The sequence below is a fragment of the Cimex lectularius genome, unplaced genomic scaffold (assembly GCF_000648675.2).
Source record: "Cimex lectularius strain Harlan isolate CLEC.00 unplaced genomic scaffold, Clec_2.1 scaffold84, whole genome shotgun sequence".
Classification (NCBI taxonomy): domain Eukaryota; kingdom Metazoa; phylum Arthropoda; class Insecta; order Hemiptera; family Cimicidae; genus Cimex; species Cimex lectularius.
The window spans coordinates 1,028,286-1,049,005 of record NW_019392631.1 but is presented as its reverse complement, the minus strand read 5'-3'; the positions used below and the strand labels follow the sequence as shown (position 1 = coordinate 1,049,005).

Genomic DNA, 20,720 nt, shown 5'->3' with positions numbered 1-20,720 from the left:
CCTATGAAAAAATTCTCCGTTACAAACGTTACAAAGAAAATTATCGCTATTTTTCACTCAAGCTATTGTAATGGTTTTTTACAATAAATAAAATGTAATGAGAATTTTTTGATAGGGTGTTCAATGCAGAAAGAGAACGTTTGCTAAAGACCATCACCTTAGCAGAATGGCCGCCTAATCTCCAAAAGCTAGTCTGTGATTTTCCAGTATTTTGGCGAATTTTCTTGCAAATCATCAAAAATTAATAATTTTTCTTAAGAATCATGAATGATCATCATGATGATCATGATGATGCATAATTTGTTTCATATTAAAATAAGTATGATGTAATTAATATCAGCACTAAAAGACTTTGCCTCAAATACGCTTAAATGAACAAGTCCCTATTTATTCAAATTATTAAGTCCTAAATAATGTTATTATTGTTAGAGTTTTATTACCGTTATTTATTTATTGCATAATTAAACATAGGTTTAGGTTTAGGGTTCCGGGCTGTTTTCCTCTTCTTAGTAAAATTTTAGATAATATAAATAGATAGAAAATAAAATCAAGGAAAAGTAAATGTGCCAGGGGAAACCAGCAAGGGAAGACCTTTTGTTTTAGGTTTTAAAATGAAAATATGGTCCCTTCAAAAACCGACCAGCGGTCTCGCCTGAAGGAAAGATGGTTGGGAGGTTTTTTATCCCATTTATTTGAAATCCGTTGAGATATACAATTCGATTAAGCTAAAGCGTTTGTCCGCCGGTATGGGGTCTTCCTCAGGTACGGCGGGGTGGTGGAAAGGGTAAAAAAAAGGGTGTTCTAGTTGTGAATTTTCGATAAAAATGTCAGAAATGGTGAATTTTGTGTACCCCTTCACATCCTAACTTCGAAAAATCGCCAAAAATGAAATTTCCGGCCGATCAGGCTGGTTTTGATCTCATTCGACGCAGAAATTAATCCTCTACAGATGTTGTTTCGAGCTGTTTTACGGTCAGGCTAACGGTTTACTAACAATTTCACGAATAAGGTCAAAAAACGTGGTTTTTCATGGTTTTTTGCCTGTAGCTCGGAACTGAAGGGTTTGCGGACACAGGTTCATAGGACCTTTTTTACTCAGCGTTCAATTTCCTATAAGATCTGGAAGTGAATCTGGATCGATTGGGGTCACCTTGTATAGTTTCAATAAACACCAAAATTCGAGTGTCCTCTTTCTTCAGTGTATTTTTTGTAAAGAACCCTTTACGCTTTTGTATTTCCCATGTTAATTTATTAATATCTATAAATCTGTAGAATTGTCTTTAGATAATATTGACGTTACATTACATGACTGAAAGGATTTTATACCTTGTTCCCCGTTACACAAATTGTAGTTTTGAGCTGAAGTGGCAACTCCCTGTTTTTCGGCGGTCTCACCCGGAAACGCATAAGCTCGATATAGCACGCGTCCGGTGGTTTGAACTTAATTGTGCGTGTCCTTTCGTACTCGTCCAACTGGACGCAAGAGTGGAATTCAACGTTTTCCAGTCGAATCCACTCTTCGGTGACAACGGGGATGATGTCGTGCCTTCCGACCACCTCCTTCCCTTGGCGTACCAAGTCGTTGACGCCCAATTCTACGTCTGGCATACCTAAAACAAAAAATAACTTGTGAGTACAATTTTCTAAACAATTTGTATGAAATGATGTCAAGATTGAGTTACACTATGGGATCCTATTGCAAGACAAATAACATAGACCTCTGTAAAAGGCCGACAAGGCTAAACAGCCCGAAACGGAGATAATATAACACTTTTTATCTCGACACGAAGTTATTTCAGATATACAGATATATAGAGAATTATTGTAAAAAATTTCATAACTAAATTGGCAAGATGCAAGCAAATTTAATATACAAAATTTTAAAGCTATTAAACCTTTATAAATGTTTAATTTCTTAAAGATACACTGTTATAAGAATAAAATTTATTTAAAGCCTTAAAGAATTTAATATACAATGTGATAAAAAATACAACACACTCTCCTAACTCAAAGTATGGTTAATAGTTCAATCGGTAAAATGCTGAAGAGCATCTGAAAATACACTTTGAATATAGATATACAGAACAACGTAAATTTAAGTTGGGTATCAGAAGTTAGGGGTTAAGTCGTCTGATTTATTCTGCACAGTCCCCAGTACTTGCTGGGCATTCAATACACAATTGCTGATCCACAATTTGTACAACAATGTTAGGTGATTCAGATACTCAACATTTTATATTTTTTTACGATTTTTGTCCAAAAATTTATTCGAAGCTCGTGAACAATTCATTTTTGGAGAAATAAAAAAAAATTGAAAAGAGCGATAAATTTTTTTTAAAAAGAAGGCATCCTTTTAGAACTTCTTTGTCTAATAAGCTTTCTAGCAGTATACCCTTTTTACATACATCAAACCAAAATGCAGAAAATTGATGCTAAAAGGAAAAAAAGTGGTAGCTGTGGAAAAGGTTAATTTAATAATTCAACTTTTTGTCCTGTTATTTTATTTCCTAAAATGTATAAAACAGCAATTTAATTGAATAAATTTTAACTTTAATTGAATAAAAAAAACCGCAAACCAGATGAAACAAAACACGTAAAAAAGACATAGCGAAAAGCAAAGCAGAAAAATTGGACAAAATATCTGCACTGAATGCAGAGAAAACAAAACAAGAGAACAATACAGAAGCTGTAAAAACCCAACATTAACTTAACAAAAAAACAAGAACAAGAAAATTCAACGTAAAAAATAAATGAAACGCACAAAAAAGAGACAATAAATATATTGAACAACCAAAGCAGAAAAATTACGTTGAATTTTTTTTAGTTTAGTTTTACAAATTTTAAATTTAGCAGTTTTACAAAAATTTAGTGTTTGTTTTTTATCAAAAATTAAATTGAAAGTTCTAAAAGGGTGATTATTAAAGGGATTTTTTAGCTTACGTTCTGTAGCTTTTGTTTTGCTTTATTGGGATGTTTTAAATTTATTTATTTCTAAATATTATTTTTTTGAGCGACCACCGGCAGACGGTTAACATGCCGCATTCTCAATGCTTGTATATACTTTTGTTCTTTGTTCATTCTTTTATTAATTTTAATAAAGCATTATTAATTTAAAAAATTAAAAATTCAATTAAAGGGATTTTAAAGCTCTTTTCAATGCTTTTTTTTTTTTTTTTGAATTCTGGAATTTTTGGTGTAGATTTATGACGAAAGCCGTAGATATGGGAAAAAACATAAAATGTTGAACATTCGCGAAGGGTTGGTAATGGGACCATGGTTCATGCGAACTTTTTTTTTTGCATTCGAGGTGTACCAGCACCTGACGAACCTTGCCGTACAAATAGTGAATCACCATGTATAATACATTCTCGACCACAATCTCGGCTTTTAATTAATTTGTTTAAACAAAAATTCTGTTGAACGTTACTAGAATGAATGTATTTATAAGAATGAACGATGTGACGGGTTGATGGCAGAAGTACCATATCAATCCAGAATGTAGGAATAGGCATGAACAATTACCAGTTGAAGAGAATAGTCTATAGACTTACAAGGAAGGAAGTGAAAAAATTATTTAAGACCAATGGAAAGTTTGGCGACTGGTAAGTGAATTTTAACAGAGAGCTAAAAAAATAATTAACTCCAAAAAATTTGTATTACATTTGTTACTATTTATTGTTATATTTGTTTTAAGATGTAAATCAGTTAAAAAAGAACAAAGATGTTTTGTCTAACTAAAAGATATCAATTTATTACATTGTATGTTTTATTTATATTGCGTTATTCATTATAGTCCTTCTACTTTTAGACGCTCAACAAATATACCAGAAATCCACTAAAACCTATTTTTATAAAGAATTAGATAAATGGTTTGACACAAATATTTACTAATAATATATAAGAATTAATTTACTAGCATTAATGTTGTTTGTAATTATTAATTATTTATTATTCGGAAATCGTGAGATGCGGTCTGGTGTGATGTAGGTTTCAGAAAAACATTTTCTTTATCATGCCAACGTTTCGATCTTTATAGAAATCATCTTCAGGGCCTGGGATTTACAAACATTGTTTAAATTTAATAAAAACATGTAGGATGTGTAAAAAAGTTAATTTACACAATGCAAAATATATTTTTTTTTTGTAAATGTTTGTAACTCCCAGGCCCTGAAGATGATCTCAATAAAGATCGAAACGTTGGCACGATAAAGAAAATGTTTTTCTGAAGCCTACATCCCACCAGACCGCATCTCACGATTTCCGAATAATCATCGACTAACGGTCACTAATCACCACACGTAATTATTAATGCTGAATGAATGAAAACGATGTAGATGAAGATATAGTTTCGGGGTATAGTATACTTCGTCCTTTAAGAGCTATTGTATCCCCCGTGCTCTGTCTAAAGCACATCGGTGAGTCATATTTCTTCAAGAAACTTGAGTAATAGGCCCGGTTTCAGTGATTGAATCTCTTCTATGGTCACATTGTACAATCCCAAAACACTTCCTCCTGCGAGCAAGTGTAGCACCACAGTTTGTAAGTAGGTGCGTTGGTGTCTCCTCTGCCTCTTTGCAGAATCTGCATGTGCAGACTTGTATTATATCAATCTTCTTTAAGGGTCCATTTAGCTTGCAGTGTCCTGTTAAGATTCGCAGTTTGTTCCTGACACATTCTGTAACTTCTGTCCTTCCGAAATTTGTTAAGAGATTCTTGGATTGTCTATGTCCAATGAGTGACTTCCATTGTTCCTTCATTTTCTTTTTGTTTTTCTGTCTGATATACTCATTGATAGTGGGGTTCCTATGCCACAGAAGGGTTCGGGTCCTATCAGCGTTATAGAAGCCCCTTTCCTTCAAGGGTTCTCGTTGCCTTCTACTCCCATGTGTCCTGGGACCCAGCAGAGGCTGACTTTGTTCTGCATACCTAATAGTTTATTTTGGTTTTCCAGTTCAAAACCATCTTTGAACTAATGACATTTGAGCTTAGTGCTTTGATGTCAACCCTTTAGTCAAGTTGAATTGACTCCATTGCGTGAAGCTTGGAAGATAATGGTGTATTTTCCCACGGGTTCTGAGTATTGGTTCCAGGACCGAATACTCCTACCCCTGTACGTTCAATTAAAACGATTATGTGATGAAACTTTTCTCAAGTTAAATGATCATGGCATTGATAATTTGTTTCAGATTTCATTACAAAAATTAACATTTATACTTTAATATTTTCTGTAAACTTAACTTTTACAACCTGTCTTCTGCTTAAGTAATGTGTTTAATAGATTTTACAAATTACCACGCAATCAATGTTCTGATTCAGATTTCTGTGCTTTTTTAAAATCAAAATTGTTTAATAACCTTTAGACATTTCGCCCCCTTTTTCGAAAGAGAGAAGATAACGTAACTTTCTTGCATTTGATGCCAGCCATGCGAGTGGGTTGTAAAAGGCAAAGGTGGTCGTAAACAAAAATCTCAGATTCCTTCCCATCAAACGACGTTTTAAAATTTCAATGTAGTCCAATTCTCATAGCTCTTTATTTACATTCAACCTTCTAGTTTTGATTTAAATTCAGGTAGGTTTATTTCAACCAACTCGGAAAAGAATAGTTTTCTTTTAATATTTTCTCTTGTAAAATTTTTATGATTTTTAAAAGGTCTAAGTGGGGGCCGCGGTGGTTAGCGTGAGAGACTCTCGGCTCATAGACGCCGCGGTCGTGGGTTCGATTCCCACCGTCGCCTCTGGCCCTTTTTTCACGATAACCCCCCAAATATGAACACACATACAAGAATTCGTCACCATGATTAATATGCATAGATCATAAGGAAAAAAAAAAGGTTTCAGTACAAATCTCATACTATGCTTTATACGCGTAATCAATGAGGTAAAAATGTTATTTTAATCAAGAAACTTGCCTGAAAGGAAGCCAAGGAAAAAGAGGCGGACTCTCGCGATCTGTTTTTCAACTCCTCCGTTGGCGTTTTGCTCGACATAAAGTTCGTCGACGGCAGTGATCTGCACTTCTTCCATTTTGTATGTAAGAGCCCGGTCCCTGTGTGCCGACAGGCGGAAGAGAGCTTCCTCGACGCACATGCTGAACTGTTTCATGTCCTCGTAGCACTGGGAGCCGATTTTGAAAAGCTGTGAAATCTATGGGAAAAAAACATGAATTAAGGATGCCGGTCGGAGTGAGAGCAGGTCTTGCCTACTTGTGGAGCGTGTTCGACAGGGAGGCCTAATTTTTTTAAATCGCTTCCGAACTCTTTGACACCCTGGTAATCGCCTTGGATCGCATAAGCGGCGAATTGGCTTAACTTGTTGGTGATCCTCTCCGCCTTCGTCACCTGACCTGGCCTGACGCCAGGCCTTTCTTTGTAAAATATAAACTGAAGTTTGACCGTGAAAATCTTCCCGTATTGGTCATATTGTTGGGCAGCTGGAATTGAAAAGCAAACCATTCGAAATTTGTTCAGATATAGTTGTAATTATAATAAATTAATTAATTGGTTAAGGAACAACTAAAAACATGTATATTAATGTAATTATAATAAATACCTATGTCAGACACTGAGTAGCAAGGTTGAAGAGGCAGCTCCTGGAAAGGATCTTTGTCATCTTTACCGTTGAATAACTGCAGTACAGGATTTTCCCCTTGGTAAACCAATTTGATGAAAATCTTTTTCCAAAACCTAAAGATCAGAATACAAATGATAAGTAGTATAACGAATAACATAAATAATATTAATACCTTTGTCCGGTGATCTTTTTTTTGTTAGGCTGCCTTAGTTGCATTTCCCAGCCAGGACCGTCGTAATGGATTCTCGGGAAGTTTTCCAGTGGTTGAGACATGTCTTCGTCAAATAAAGGTGTGGGAGGTGTTTCTTGTGAATCGGTCCTGGTCATGGGTCGGTCTTCTACAGCTGAAATAGCTATATATTTTTTATTTGTTGTGAACGGCCCAAACAGACAACAATCGTGTACGAACCTTGGGCAAATATGTTTTCCGTTGCTGATGCCGGAGCTTCTTGATTGCTGTCAAAAGGGTTAAATCTCGGACTTGTGTCTTGAAACGCGTTCATTTGGCTTGGACTTTTCGGCGGTGGGGCGAGTGAAGGGACTGGACCGTTGTCCACCATTTCTCCAAAGGCGTCGGCAGCTTTGGGTCTAAATGATTTATTAATTTCATAAAATGTATGTATTAATGAACAATTCGATTGAATACGTACTTGATGAAGATGTTAAATTCATTGTCGTCTACCGATTCTGCCGATTCACCACGGCTTACTCGTGCGGGTGTACCTTGAGGAACAGGCGGAGGTTCTCTCAGAGATAGGAAGCTGTCAAAATTATCATCCGCCCCGAAACCAGTGCAACTCTCGTCAGCTTTAACATCACCCATGTTTTAAAACAAAATAAAAACAAAAACAATGTTGGGAGGATTTTCACCTACCAGTGTTTCCACCGGGAAATTGCGATGAAAACGGATCAAACGGATCGGAACTCTTGGGCTGTCCAAATTCTCCAAAACCGGCTCTCTCGAATTTAGCCGTGAAAGCGTCAAAATCCTCTGTAGGAGCGGATCCAAATGCATCCGAAGAAGGCGGTGCTGCAGAAAACGTGTCTATCGAAGTGGCTACCGGAACCGCGGAAAAAGCGTCCATCGGCGCAGCACTGAAAGCGTCAACTGGTGCAGCAAACAGTTCTGGCTGGGCACTAAAAGCGGCTACTGATTCCGTCAGCGCCCCCATGTCAAACGCGTTCTCTATCCGAGCAGAAGTGTTTAAAGGTTCGATTGTCTGTGATAATTGTGCAGGGAAAGTTTCATCAGCCTCTAGAGGAGGAGCAGCATCAAAAATGTTATAAGAAGGTTCAGACGCGGGTTGACTGGCTTTAATCGTAAAATCCAGTTCACTCTCTTGTGTTTCGACCGGAGGAAATGAGACATCGTTAATATTTTCTGACTGTTGAGTTCTAGGTTCCTGAGAGAAAAAATCGCCGTGCTCATGAGGTTCAGATTCAGAAAAAACATCATCTGGTTCAGTGGTGTGAACAGAGGTTACTCCATTCGTGACCGCCATATCTCCGAAAATGTTATCAACTTCTTCGGCTTTCTTGATTTCTTGTGGTGGGGATTTAATATCCAACACTGGTTCAGGAGTGGGTACCCTGGCAGGTGGTGGAGGAGGACGAGCAGGTTGAGGAGGTAATTTAGGTCTCTGAGGCACACTTGGAGGTGCAGGTCGACTAGGTGGCATTGCTGGTGCTGCAGCAACAAAGGGTGCGGCAGGAGAAGCCGGCTTCGGGGCCGATGCAACGACCGGCATTGGTGTTAAAGGCTGTACTACTTCAGCAGGCGGAGCAACTGGAGTAATTGGAGTAAGTTGGTTATCTACACTAGGCCTTTTCTCTTGTACCGTAGGCTCTGCTATAGGTCCAGACGGTTCAATATCAAAATCCCCTAACAGATTCATTTCTTGAGGCTGGCTATGAGCCATAGGGTGCATTGGTTCGTCTACTTCAAGCAAATCTCCAAAATGAGTCGGACTTGGAGAGTGAAGGTCCCTCATTGGCGTCGGGCTGGGTGTTCTTGTCGCCTGCAACCTGTCTAATAAACTAGATGACGTGGCTTCCATTGCGCCAGTCACGCTTAAAATAAGATCTTTGGTCTCTTTGGGAGGACCCGGCTTTGGTGGCGGGGGTCTCCTCGGTGGACCTTTGCCACTATCGGCATCCTCCAAAGCTTCGGAACCTGATATATTTTGGGCAAAAATGTCATTAGTTGGGGTGGTGGATGTTAAGAAATCATCTTGGATAGGCTTACTCTGAGGAAGTTCTGAAGGCACATTGGCATTGCTAAAAATATCAATGCCGCTCGATGGCGGCGGTACTTGACTGGAGGCAAAAATATTTTCATAATTGATTTCGACGGTTTGATCTGTGTTCGACCCGAAGAAATCCGAAGTGGTGGTTGGTTCTGAAGAGAATGCGAACGGATTGGTACCAGAATTTGAATCGTAGACATTGGTCTCCGGCGCATTATACGAGCTCATAAAAGGATTATCAGGTATCGTAGTTTCTTCAGCATTTCCTCCCGATAAAAACGGATTAAAACTAGCCGCGGAGTTAGATACCTGGGAACTCCCGATGTCTTCTGTGAATAAGAAAGGGTTCGCCATGATCGTATTATTTCTTATAAGTTATAATAAGAGTTTAATAAATCTAATTTAGCATAAGCTCTGATTCAAGAATTTTTAATTCGGTCTTACCAGGCCCTACAATGTCACCAATGCCTGACGTGTCAAAAGGATCGACAGAGTCGTCCAAATCGAAAGAAGAAGAAGATGCGACGACAGGAGTCAAAGGCTTTACCGCTAAGTCTTCTGTGTTTTCCAAAACGTCGCTAACTGAAAGGCGTGGGCTGCTGGAACTTTGAGAACTTTTTCTAATTAGCGCTTCAGTAATCGCATTAGGGTTTACCGGATTGACGGGATCCTCTTTCGAATAGATTAACTCGGTTTCGAGTATTTTTATTTCTGCTTTTCCAGGAACGAGGACCGATGCTATCGATGTGTCAAAAGGATCGAAATCTGTGCTATCCTCGAAATCTTCCGATACTTTTTTCGGGATTACCGGTGTATGTAATTTTGTATGATTATCTACGTCACCGGAGATAATATCTTGCTGTTTTGGTGTTGCCGGTTTGGTGCCTGATCTCGGATCGAATTCGTCGTCTGATAGACTATGTTGGCGAGCAGGAAGAGCGGCTGGTGTCTCTTTGGCGACTAATTCCTTTTCTATTAATTTTAATTCTATTCTCCCTGGACAATTTTTCACATGAGATGTGTCGAACGGATCATTCTGTTCCTCTGTATGTGCAATTGATTCGCCACCTGGAGGAGGATAATACGGTGTCAGAGGTTTTCCGACTTTGTTGGTTTCTTCCTGATCTACGGCAAGCAGGTCAGGTAATTTAGGCGGTGACTTTACATCAAACGCAACAACTTTAGGAACTGAAAATCTTTTAGGACCAACTGTCAAATTATCGGGTCTGACAATGGGCTTTTTCTCGTCTGCTCTCGGATCGAAATCGTCGTCGAAGTCCACTTGAACCGTGGGTTTACTTTCTTCGAGTAGCTCCTTTTCGAGAAAGCGAAGTTCTGATTTGCCCGGAACGACGATTTTATCTACTACGGACGTATCGAATGGATCGATGTCAGAAAATTCGTCGATGTCCTCTTTAACACTTGCTGGAACAATAGGGTTCTGGACAATTTTCGACAAGTCAGTCGTACTCCCTCCTAAAAGATCCCTGTGTTTTGATTCTAAGGGTCTAAGAGTGTCGAATTCCGCGTCTTCGTCAAAAGCTGTCTTAAAAGTTACGCTCCCTTTCCGTTCCGAATTGTTGAGAGCCTCTTGAATTCTACTGTCAATGACAATTTTATTGACTTCAGGAGCAGGATTTTCTAGAATTTCCTTTTCAATAAGTTTCAGCTCAAATTTTCCCGGTAATACCTGCGATGCGAAGGTAGTATCAAATGGATCGTCCTCTATGTCAAAATCGTTTTCGAGTTCATCTACTGGGACCTTAGGTAATTCTGGCCTTGGTGGTTTGGAAAGTTTATTCTCTCCCGGTAGTTGTTTTGATAAAGATTCTGCCGCAAGAGCTGCAAATTCGTCGTCTAGCTCGTCAACAGCTTCTGCAGACGGGTCGACAAATTGGACAGTTTTAACTTCACCGAAAGACGGTATAAATTCTTCGACTAGCTCATGAAGATCAACTTTTACTTTTTCTTCGGGTTTTTCTATTACAGGTTGAAGTGTGATAGACTTATTTTCTGCAAGAGGAGTTACAGATGGTAAACCGAGAACCACTTGAGTCTCTTCTTCAAAAATAGGGTCTTCGTCTAAAAGGGATTTCGGCGGCGGCTCGGGCTGGGCTTCTGTGTCAACACCACCCCCTCCTTCGTCAAAACTTCCTAAAAGTAAATCCTGCGGTTTCGGTCGCCTTCTTACTGTTTTTACCGCTTCGACAGGAGGGCCAGCTGTTGCTTTTTCTAATTTTCCAGTTAGAACTTCGACGGCACAACCTAGGCTTACTAGTTTTTTCTTTTTTTCTTCGTTCGGATCTACTTTAATGACTTTGTCGACAATTGATGTGTCGAACGGGTCAAAACCGTCTTCTTCTTTCTCAGGACTGTCTGGAACGTATGCTAATTTTACTTCCCCACTGGTAACTACGTCAACATATGACGTGTCAAATATATCATCTTGGCCGTCTTCAAACTCACTCTCTTCCTCTTCTTCTTCCTCTAACTTTTCTTCGTCGCCGAAAGCGGCCTCAGCTTCTTCAGGATTGACCGCACTAGCTTCTTCTGACGGTTCGTCTCCGCCTTCTTCGAAACCGACCCACTTTCCTTTGGCGGGTTCGCGTTCGGCCTTTGATGCAACAGCAACGGATTCTGTCGGAGCCGGTGTACTTGGTCCGGGAGGTTTTTTCTGGAAGAAACTTGTCGATTTGATACGATCTAAGTCACCCTGGGTCTTTTTTAATATGTCATCAACCCCGGATGTGAGGGCCTTGAATTTCTGCCACTCCTCGCTGTTCTCGTCGTTCCCTTCCGCTGGTTCACAGCCCCCTTGTTCGAGTTTTTGCTGCTGCTCTTTCCGGTACTGTTCTAACTCGGCCGAATCAAAAAGATCCTCCTCTTTGTGCTTGCTCTTTTTCCCTTTCTTCTTCTTCTTTAATCCTTTTGGTATCTTCAGCATATTCTACCACTAATCTATGAGTACATCTGAAAATAGAAGACGAAATACATTTTTAAATTGTGTTTTATGATCAGTTAAATAAACAAAAGAGAAAACTATCATGCCATTATGTAATGAACATTTAAAAGAGTAAAAGACTTTGAAGTAGTGATGCAACTAACATTACATTTTATTTTAGCAGCGTGTTAATTTTTTTTTTAAGCAATTCCAATATAATCAGCAAAAAAGGTTTTTTTTTGTAGCATATTATTCACTATTCCAACGACCAGAAGTTCAAAATAATTTTATTATAAAATAACACATCACTTTTTGAACTTATTTAATTCAATTTTCAATTTGTTATTGAAAAAAGGACATTTAACCAAGTACAAATAACAAACGTAAATGCGAGTAAATTGTCCAACTGAAGTAAGAGAGAAATCTTTATCTCAACCTAAGATGTTTTATTTTAAATCTTCTACTTTAATTTTTATTCACTTGCACTGAAAGCTCAGCCCTACTTTTTTCTTTTTTAACAAAATCATAAATAATATTTAACCAAACGTTATTGATAATATATCTGTTGTTCTGTTATCTGTGTTCCGATGTCTGTTGTTATATATATTAATTGAGCTATGAACATTTCGTAAAAGTTTTTCGTTTTTGTTCTCTCAGAAAAATACGTTTAACAGGCAAAACTCCTCCAATAATTTGTTTTCAAAGTCAAATGTGGCAAATTACAGAACTAGCATTATTAAATTTGAAACTTGTCGGAAATACGCCGAAGTACTTAAGACGCCACTGTGGCAAAACTTTCCTTCGCAAGGAACCCTACCAGATTATTGCCAACTTCAACTTATTTCATAAGTTTACTGCTAAAATGAAAAAAAAAAGTCTCTGTTTATCTCTTCTATAAATGCATTTATGATTTTATATATAATATATAAATACAATTGTAAGTCTAACTGGCTGACAAAAAACATGCTACAAAAAAGCAAAAAAAAATTAAAATTGTTGACATAGAGATAAAAACAGACAATTAAAAACATAAATACCATTGATATTAAGTTGATGAAAAAGCATGGACTAGTAGAAGACTGTCTTTATAACGTTAAGCAGCATAAAAGGGGCTGAAAAAACCATAAAAATGCATATTTCTAACTCGTTTTAGATTTTTTTTTACGATTATTTAAATTCACGTGCGGTTTGGATAATTGCCTAATAAGTTTAAAACAGATAAAGTTATTACAAAACAGCTTAGGTAAAAAAATACCACTAATAAAAATAAAAGACTGTATAAAACGTTGGTAACAGATTACACGACATTTGAAAAATGGCAAAAATGAGGGAAAATTCAAAAGGTGGGGTTGAGATGGGAAGTTAGTGCCCGAGTGGATCGAAGTCACGATAACTCAAGCGGTAGAGTAGCGGAGTATCAAGCCGAAGGTCGTGGGTTCGAATCCCGCTCGTGACACTGAATTTTTTATCCCAACTAAAAACCTTAATTAATTGAATGATATTAATTGGTCAAGCGGACCACGAAAACTACCGAAATGAATGAGTTTGAAATAAAAATTGGTTAGGGAGGCAGAAAATCGGAAAATTTACGTTTAGAAATGTAATTTTAAAAAAGCAATTTATCTGTCAGATCAATGAAATCAAGTAGAAACATAACTCAAAGTCGTTTATCGGTCCATGAAGTATAAAAAAAGATTTTTAAACTTTTATCGATTGCCAAAATATAAAAAAGATCCAAATAGTTTTATTACGTTTTACCGCGTCAAATCTGGAATAGTTTTCATCTGGAAAAAGAAATAAAGCCTACTGTTTTATACAATTGTACGAACATAAAAAAAAGAAAACTTGATTAAATGAAAATTTCTCTTTTGTTTTTTTGAAAACGCTTTGTCTCCAAACGGTGTTCAACAATGTACTAATTGATGGTGAAGAAGAAGGAAGAATTTTCATGTCAAACCCGAATGTTTGATCGGAAGTCGTTTAACAGTTTCGTAATGCTCATAGGGCACACGGGCATCCAATAAAGTCAGGTTTATTAAAATCGATATCCCCTCTGGGAGAGCAGATGTGAAATAGTTTTAATTTGTGAGCCGGAGGGTTGTTGAGTTCACAACGAATGGTTCTTTTTCGGAAGAGAAATTATTGCGATTGCAAACATACCAAAAGAACACACGAACCTTTTTAAACCTATCCATTTTCACAGACGTACCTCTACTTATGTTACGTCCCGTGCTAAAGGACTTAAAACATCTCGGAACTATCAGTTAAAACATTAAAAATTGAAAAAAGGTTTATATATCAAATGAAAAAAGTCAAAATCAGACCAAATTTCTAACAAAAATATTGAAAAGTAATTTGTTATTGTGTCAAATTCATTGTTTTCATTACAATAGAGAAATTTAATGTGTTTTATTAGGTTATGATTTATTGTCAGCTTGTTGGCTGTTCTTACAAACGTATTTGTAGTTACGTTTTACGTGAGTTAAATTTTTAAAGCTTCAGTTTACATGTCTTTCAATAGATTAATTTCAAACAAACATTCCATCGATTGTTTGGGTTAATCCATTGTTCCAACAGCAAATAGTTACAGATAAATATGTTACATATTTTCATGCCTGCAACGGGAATCACTATAACCTAAAACCTACAACTATAACCTATAAACAATGAAGATCCTGGAAATACCAGTCACCTTGATCAGGTCGCCTCTTAGAGGTCGATAATGACGAATATTACGAAGGAGCGAAGGATAAGGACGAATTTTAGACCTAAAACTGACCATAATAAACAACCTATTAGAAATAGACGTATATAGAAAACCCACAACTACAGACACTATGATACCAGCGGATTCTTTCCACCCATAGTCCCAAAAGGCTGCTGGTTTCATTTGGCTCATAGACCGGATGTTAAAACTTCCGCTAACACCTAACTATAAACTATATATATAAAAACTATAAAAATATTATAATAGATAACTATAAAAAAGAATTAAAAACTATTAAAACCTTAGCAAAAAACAACGGGTATCAAGAACTATTTATTGATAGGTTGTTAGTTAAAAGAATAAAAAAAATTAACTTTAAACGAACCAACAATAGGACTCAGCCACCCCACCACAAATGAATCATTAGGTTTCTGTTGTTTGCCATACATTGGTGAATTATCGGAAAAAGTTAGTAAAATTAATTCACTATTTTCGTGGTCCGCTTGACCAATTAATACAAGACAATTAATTAAGGTTTTTAGTTGAGATGAAAAAAAATTAATGGCACGAGANTGCTAATTGGAACGTCGCGTTGGCGGAGGTATCAGCGGGTTCACTTTGGCAATTCATGTCGAGAGACGTGGTTGTAGAAGTCCTTCAACCTGATGATGAGCTAAAAGGCTCGAAATCCGGATCGTTGCAAAACAACTTACTGTGAGTAGGAACTATCTTTTAAAAAAAGTATATTAGGAAGTGTAAGCAAGAATCTTTTTGCCTCCACCGGCTATAACCCTGACGTCTCACCACTTCACCTATTTAGTCCACAATGTGATTGACCTAGCTGATCACACCATCCGGCGCCCATCCTTGGTGGTTAGATGGATAAGACCAAGGTCTGACCTCGGACTGCCAACACCCAGGGTTATCGAGGCCTGCTGGTAATTGAGAATAGAAGTTTGTGAATCTGGCAGTTTGTAAAGTACAAAAGGTCGAATTGTCAGTGGACTGCGTAGGATCAACACGTGTGTACAAATATACATGCAAGCTTATATAAAAAGGTAATCAATAAAAGCAGTAGGTACCTACGTCAAACTTTAACTCATGCTTTAATTTTGGTGGACTGAGATGTTTTGCACTTTCAGATGGTTATAGAAAGGATAATTGACTTAGATTCACTTAAGTCGATAGAATATATATCTAAAAATAAGAAGAGATGACAATCCAGGAATTGGTCCATTGATTAAATGGAAAATTCGTGAAAATGGAACCATCTTGCTTCGGCCTGTTACTTTTGATGCCTGAAGGACTTCCCAAATTTATGGTTTATTGTTTGAAAGTAAGGTACAAAAACAAGTATATCAAAGCAGGGTATTTCAAATTCGAGACTATTTCCATGGGAGAGAATTATTGCCGGCTGAAATACACTGACAGACACAAAATTCCACCCCACTAATTTTTTTCATTTTCTCGATTAAACAAAAACCGGCCCTTAATTAGTCTCATTGTTTTTATCAATAAATATTTGTTTATGCTATATTTTAAATTGGAAATTGGGAATCAAACGTAAACACACTTAATCCTTAATCCATAACAAGGATAAAAGATTTTTGAATGTTTAATTTTTACGGAATTTAAAATTTAAAGTCTCATTCATTCAGAATTCTAAAGCAATAAACTGTTTACTTTCATCTTTTTTTTCTTAATTTAAATTAAACTTAAAAATGTCACGTAGTGCTGAGGATGTTGCGCGTCGTGTGGCACTTATGGATGATGGAAGATTCATCAGGTTTGCGGGTATTGTCATCGGAGTTCCCCACGAAACTCTGCGATGACGCTGTTAGACGTTTTCTAGCTTCTGGGTCCTACCATAGAAGGCCCGGTTCAGGACGCCCTAGGGTAACAGAATCACTGGATGACCGTTGTTTGACTTTGAGAATTGTGCGAAACCGGCACCTTCATGATGTTCAAGCTTGAATGATCAATCAGCTCAAGGAAGTTTGAGGTGTCCAAATTTCTGAAGCACTGCTCGAAGAAGTTTAAATCAGTATGGACTGATGGCTTTTCGCCCACAGGACGAAAATTTACCGAGAACATAGCCTCCGAGAACATAGTCCTTGGACGATTGGTCTGTTGTACCTTTTAAGATGAGTGTAGATTGGCTCTACGATCTCCAGATGGGCGGGAAAGGGTGTGGAGAAGGCGAAATGATAGGTTCAAAGCCTGTAATTTGTCCGAGAGCCCACCTTTTCAACGTAGCTCATTGATGTGATCATCACTTCCTGATACTCTCCAGAAGAATGGGCTAACCTCCTGCAAAGATACATTTACAGACTGGTAGAAAGTATACCGAGGCGTCTTCGAGATGTAATTAACATAAGAGGAGGAAACACGCGATGTTGAAATATTAATTAAAAATCGAATACAAAATTAAAACAAATTTTATTTGTCCGTCTTTTTTTAAATTGCAAAAATTTTTCATTTTCCTTAGCAATTTACATATTTTTTTTTAACTTTTTTAGACAAAGACTCAATTATTAAACGTTAAAAAACGTCAAAATATATAAAAATATATACAAATCAAGTTACATTACAAGTGGGCAGAATTTTTGCTTCTGTCAGTGTATTTCAATATTTTTAGAAAGTAATATTTATGAGTAGGATATATTATTTTTTTATACAACTGTTTAATATGCACAATGACTTAATTTATCACCATAATATCATACTTTATTACTAATTTCTATAGTCTTAAAATTTATTCAATGCAGTAAACTATGAAAAACTAGAACAATTTTTTTCTATTATTGCTGTTAAGAATTAATGTAAAGTTTTACCACGTATCAATTTGTTTAAACGAATGTAAAGATATCAGCTGTTTTAAGTATATGAGAATTGATAAGTTCTCACATTAAAAAAAACTATCTAAAACAGAATCACCCATATCAAAGAGTGTTGTGTCAGAAAACGAATAGAACGAACATACCGAACGATTTCTTTTTTAGCGATTCTTCAACAAAACCCGGCTGTTGGAAAACACGTTGACTTCAATCGAACCAATCACCAACGGCAAGAATAATCTGAAATTATAAGAAAAATCGAAATTTGATAGGATTATTTTGTTTTTATGAGCATTATTCGACGTATTGTTAATCCTGTGATGTCATTGATTTTGAGTTGAAAAAATTAATTACAAAACAAAGTGTTAGCGCAACGTCAAAAACTTACTCGATATCGTTCTGTCAGTTCTTATGTGTGACTAATTTTTCTAGTCAATCATTTTATTTAATGTGTTAGTCGATGATTATTCAGAAATTGTGAGATGTGGTCTGGTGTGACGTAGGTTTCAGAAAAAAACATTTTCTTTATCGTGCCACGTTTCGATCTTTATTGAGATCATCTTCAGTTCCTGGGATTTACAAACATTGATTACATTTAACAAATACATGTAGGATATGTTACGCAGAAAACAAACACTTTGAATGANGAAGATGATCTCAATAAAGATCGAAACGTTGGCACGATAAAGAAAATGTTTTTCTGAAACCTACATCACACCAGACCGCATCTCACGATTTCTGAATACGTCTGAATGCGTCTTTACTCCCTCGTGTTCAGAGGCAAAAGATTTAAATATAGATAAGGCATACTGTTCTGTAAATTTTTAAAGATTTGTATCTTTTGGAAAATCATGTTTTTTTGCATTTTTACCATGATAGGTCACTTGATCAATGTTAATCATATATGAGATGGAATGGATACATGTAGATCGAGACAAAATGTGTATTTTCATCAGTTCTAATATTTAGTGATCTCTAATATCAAATAACTTTTGTGTGTTTTGAAAACCACAATTTTTCGTTACTTTTAGTTATATCACCGAACATAACCTTACTAATTTTGATAAAATATAAAACAGAGTACAATATAGATTTTATTATTAATATATAGAATATTTAGTGAGTGAGCGTTTGTGTGTACAGGTGTATTTGAGAGAGAGAGAGAGAGAGAGAGAGAGAGAGAGAGAGAGAGAGAGAGAGAGAGATGTTTAATCTGAAATATGTGCGTACATTCGATAAAATCGAATATATAGTTTTAATTAATTTGCATTTATTATCTTCTTTTAAATTTACAATAAGTTTTTCCACGTAACCTTCCATTTTGAAATCCGATTTTGTAATTTCACAAATTGAACGAATTTTCTAATATCGCCTCTGGTCCGCGTCGTTTCGATACGACTCTGTTATTTTTAGTTTTATTTTTTTTGGGGAGAGAGGGTAGTGAGGGTACGAAATCACATCGGCCATATGTATAGTATGTTAAATATACTAATGCAGTTAAGATTAGCTTTAAATAATCGATCCGTTCGATGTTAGGCCTTATTATGTTTTATTCCACCAATACTTTATGTGAAATTATCAAATTTATGTTTGTAGTAATCAATGGGCCTTTACAATTTCCAAAATCGATCGTTTCACGTTTGTTCTTCGCCATACGTCAGAATAAACAGGCGGACAATTTGGATATATTTATGTACTTCGACTTTTCATATTTAGTTTTACTCCAATAAAAATTAACTACGATTCTTTTTTCAAGTTTAGGTAAAGTAAATCACTGTTTTATTTGGCCAATTGAGTAGAATATTGTCATGAAAAATGTATTTATTTATCTTCAAAAAAATAAGAAAATTGTTTATGTAATATATGATACTTTCTATTTTCAAAGTAGTGTTTGTAATATTTTGTGCTGATATTTATTATACAGCATTATTGTTTGATAATAAAACTTATTAATAGTAATTTCATATTTTGGGGTAGTATTAATTGATCTTAGTAGGATTTAAATAGTGGTTTGATGTCAATTAATTTTTTTTATATTTTTGCTATAGTTGAAGGTCAATATGCTCATAGGACGAAAATGCAACGACATATTAAAGATTCGTCAAGTTTATTTATACCCTTTGAATTTTTAAGCTCTGAAACATGTTTCTATTAGACTGTTCATGTGTGTGTGGAAGGTGAAATAGGGGAAACTATCAATGCCGCAAACTATGAATGCAGATGCAAGGGAGGGATGGCCCCACGCAAACGTACCGTACACCGTGGAAGTCGATAAAACAAAAAAATACTGGCATTTCTATAAAAGTTTATATTAAACAATCCGCCTCTGGAATTTAAAATACGAGCGCCTATTGTTCAAATTTCACTGCTAACTACAGGACACACCCCCTTTTCGGTGAGGCGAGAACAAGTCCGAAGCACGTCTTGTCAGCCACAGTCAAAAAACTTAAAAATTAGTCATGCATTTAAATAGTAAAATAATATTGTAACTGCTTAAAACATTTTTGAAAAGAGCTTAGTATATGTTTTATACGTTGATTAGTTATGGATTTGTTTATTTGAGAATCTGTTTTAGTATGAACAAGGTATGTTTTATAAAGCACCCTACGAGTCCTAAGTTTAAGTATTATTAAAGACTATAGGGTTTATAGGATAAAGAACTTCCTACGCAATTATACTTAGGAGAGGGTCAACATTACTAGATATGTACCCATTATGGTATTTCAGTGACAATTTCTGTGCTATCCTAATAACATTATTTACTCTTTATTGTGTGATTTTGCTGAAATAGAAATTGTTGACGGTCGGTCATGGGGTGCATTCCGTAAGGCAAATCAATGAATGGAATTTTTGGAAGCTTACATTAGTTGTGTCATCTGTGGGCCTAATGTCAAATACATATCTTCTACATTTGGAAGCAGATTCTCGAGAAGCTGTTGGAGACCGTTGGGCGTTGGGAAAAGGTCGAAAAGGCGGTCGTCTCCTCGGAAAAGGCTGATCACTGATCGGCAGCAGAAAAGGTTTTTAATACGTCGAGGAGGGTTGGAGGCGCTGTTGGCGGCGGTCGATCCTAGATCGGGGGCCCGCTGCCCCCCCTGCTATTGATTTCTCACCCCCTATGACGTCATTTGACCCACCACGGAAAGGCACGCCCCCGAAGAAATGACGTCACCCACCTCAGACAATTAGGGGTGAGAATTGGCGGAAGTCGGTCTTATGTTTTGAAAACAAGGAAAAGGCCATGTGCTCTGGGATAAATCTTTCGCTAAGAAACTTTCGTCCAATTCATAATTCCTTATGTATAGCAAATGTTCTGTTGTTCCAAGAAACTGACTTCTAAATACATCCAGATGTTAAACAAAAGCGTTTTATGACCAAAATAGACCATGAGCATGAGAATCAAATTATCACCATTTTTT

The 20,720-nt window shown here is 36.5% G+C and overlaps 1 protein-coding gene across 1 annotated transcript; it reads right to left on the bottom strand.

Moving 5' to 3' along the window:
* Positions 1-1,257: 1,257 nt before the first annotated feature.
* Positions 1,258-20,355, bottom strand: LOC106662693 (titin-like). The gene is made up of 10 exons (XM_014386931.2): positions 20,164-20,355; positions 9,224-11,786; positions 7,445-9,189; positions 7,221-7,377; positions 6,980-7,158; positions 6,743-6,923; positions 6,550-6,683; positions 6,204-6,430; positions 5,910-6,144; positions 1,258-1,610 (listed from the first exon to the last, which is right to left on the bottom strand). The coding sequence occupies exons 2-10, from the start codon at positions 11,758-11,760 to the stop codon at positions 1,321-1,323; spliced, it is 5,685 nt and encodes a 1,894-aa protein (XP_014242417.1). The 5' UTR covers positions 11,761-11,786; positions 20,164-20,355; the 3' UTR covers positions 1,258-1,320.
* Between the last annotated feature and the right edge of the window lie 365 nt (positions 20,356-20,720).

Coding starts and splice junctions, on each gene's coding strand:
- LOC106662693 (XM_014386931.2), bottom strand. CDS start 11,760: ATGCTGAAGATACCAAAAGGATTAAAGAAGAAGAAGAAAGGGAAAAAG. Junction 7,378..7,444: donor ATTTCCCGGTGGAAACACTG/GTAGGTGAAAAT, acceptor GTGATGTTAAAG/CTGACGAGAGTTGCACTGGT. Junction 6,924..6,979: donor GGAAAACATATTTGCCCAAG/GTTCGTACACGA, acceptor AAAAATATATAG/CTATTTCAGCTGTAGAAGAC.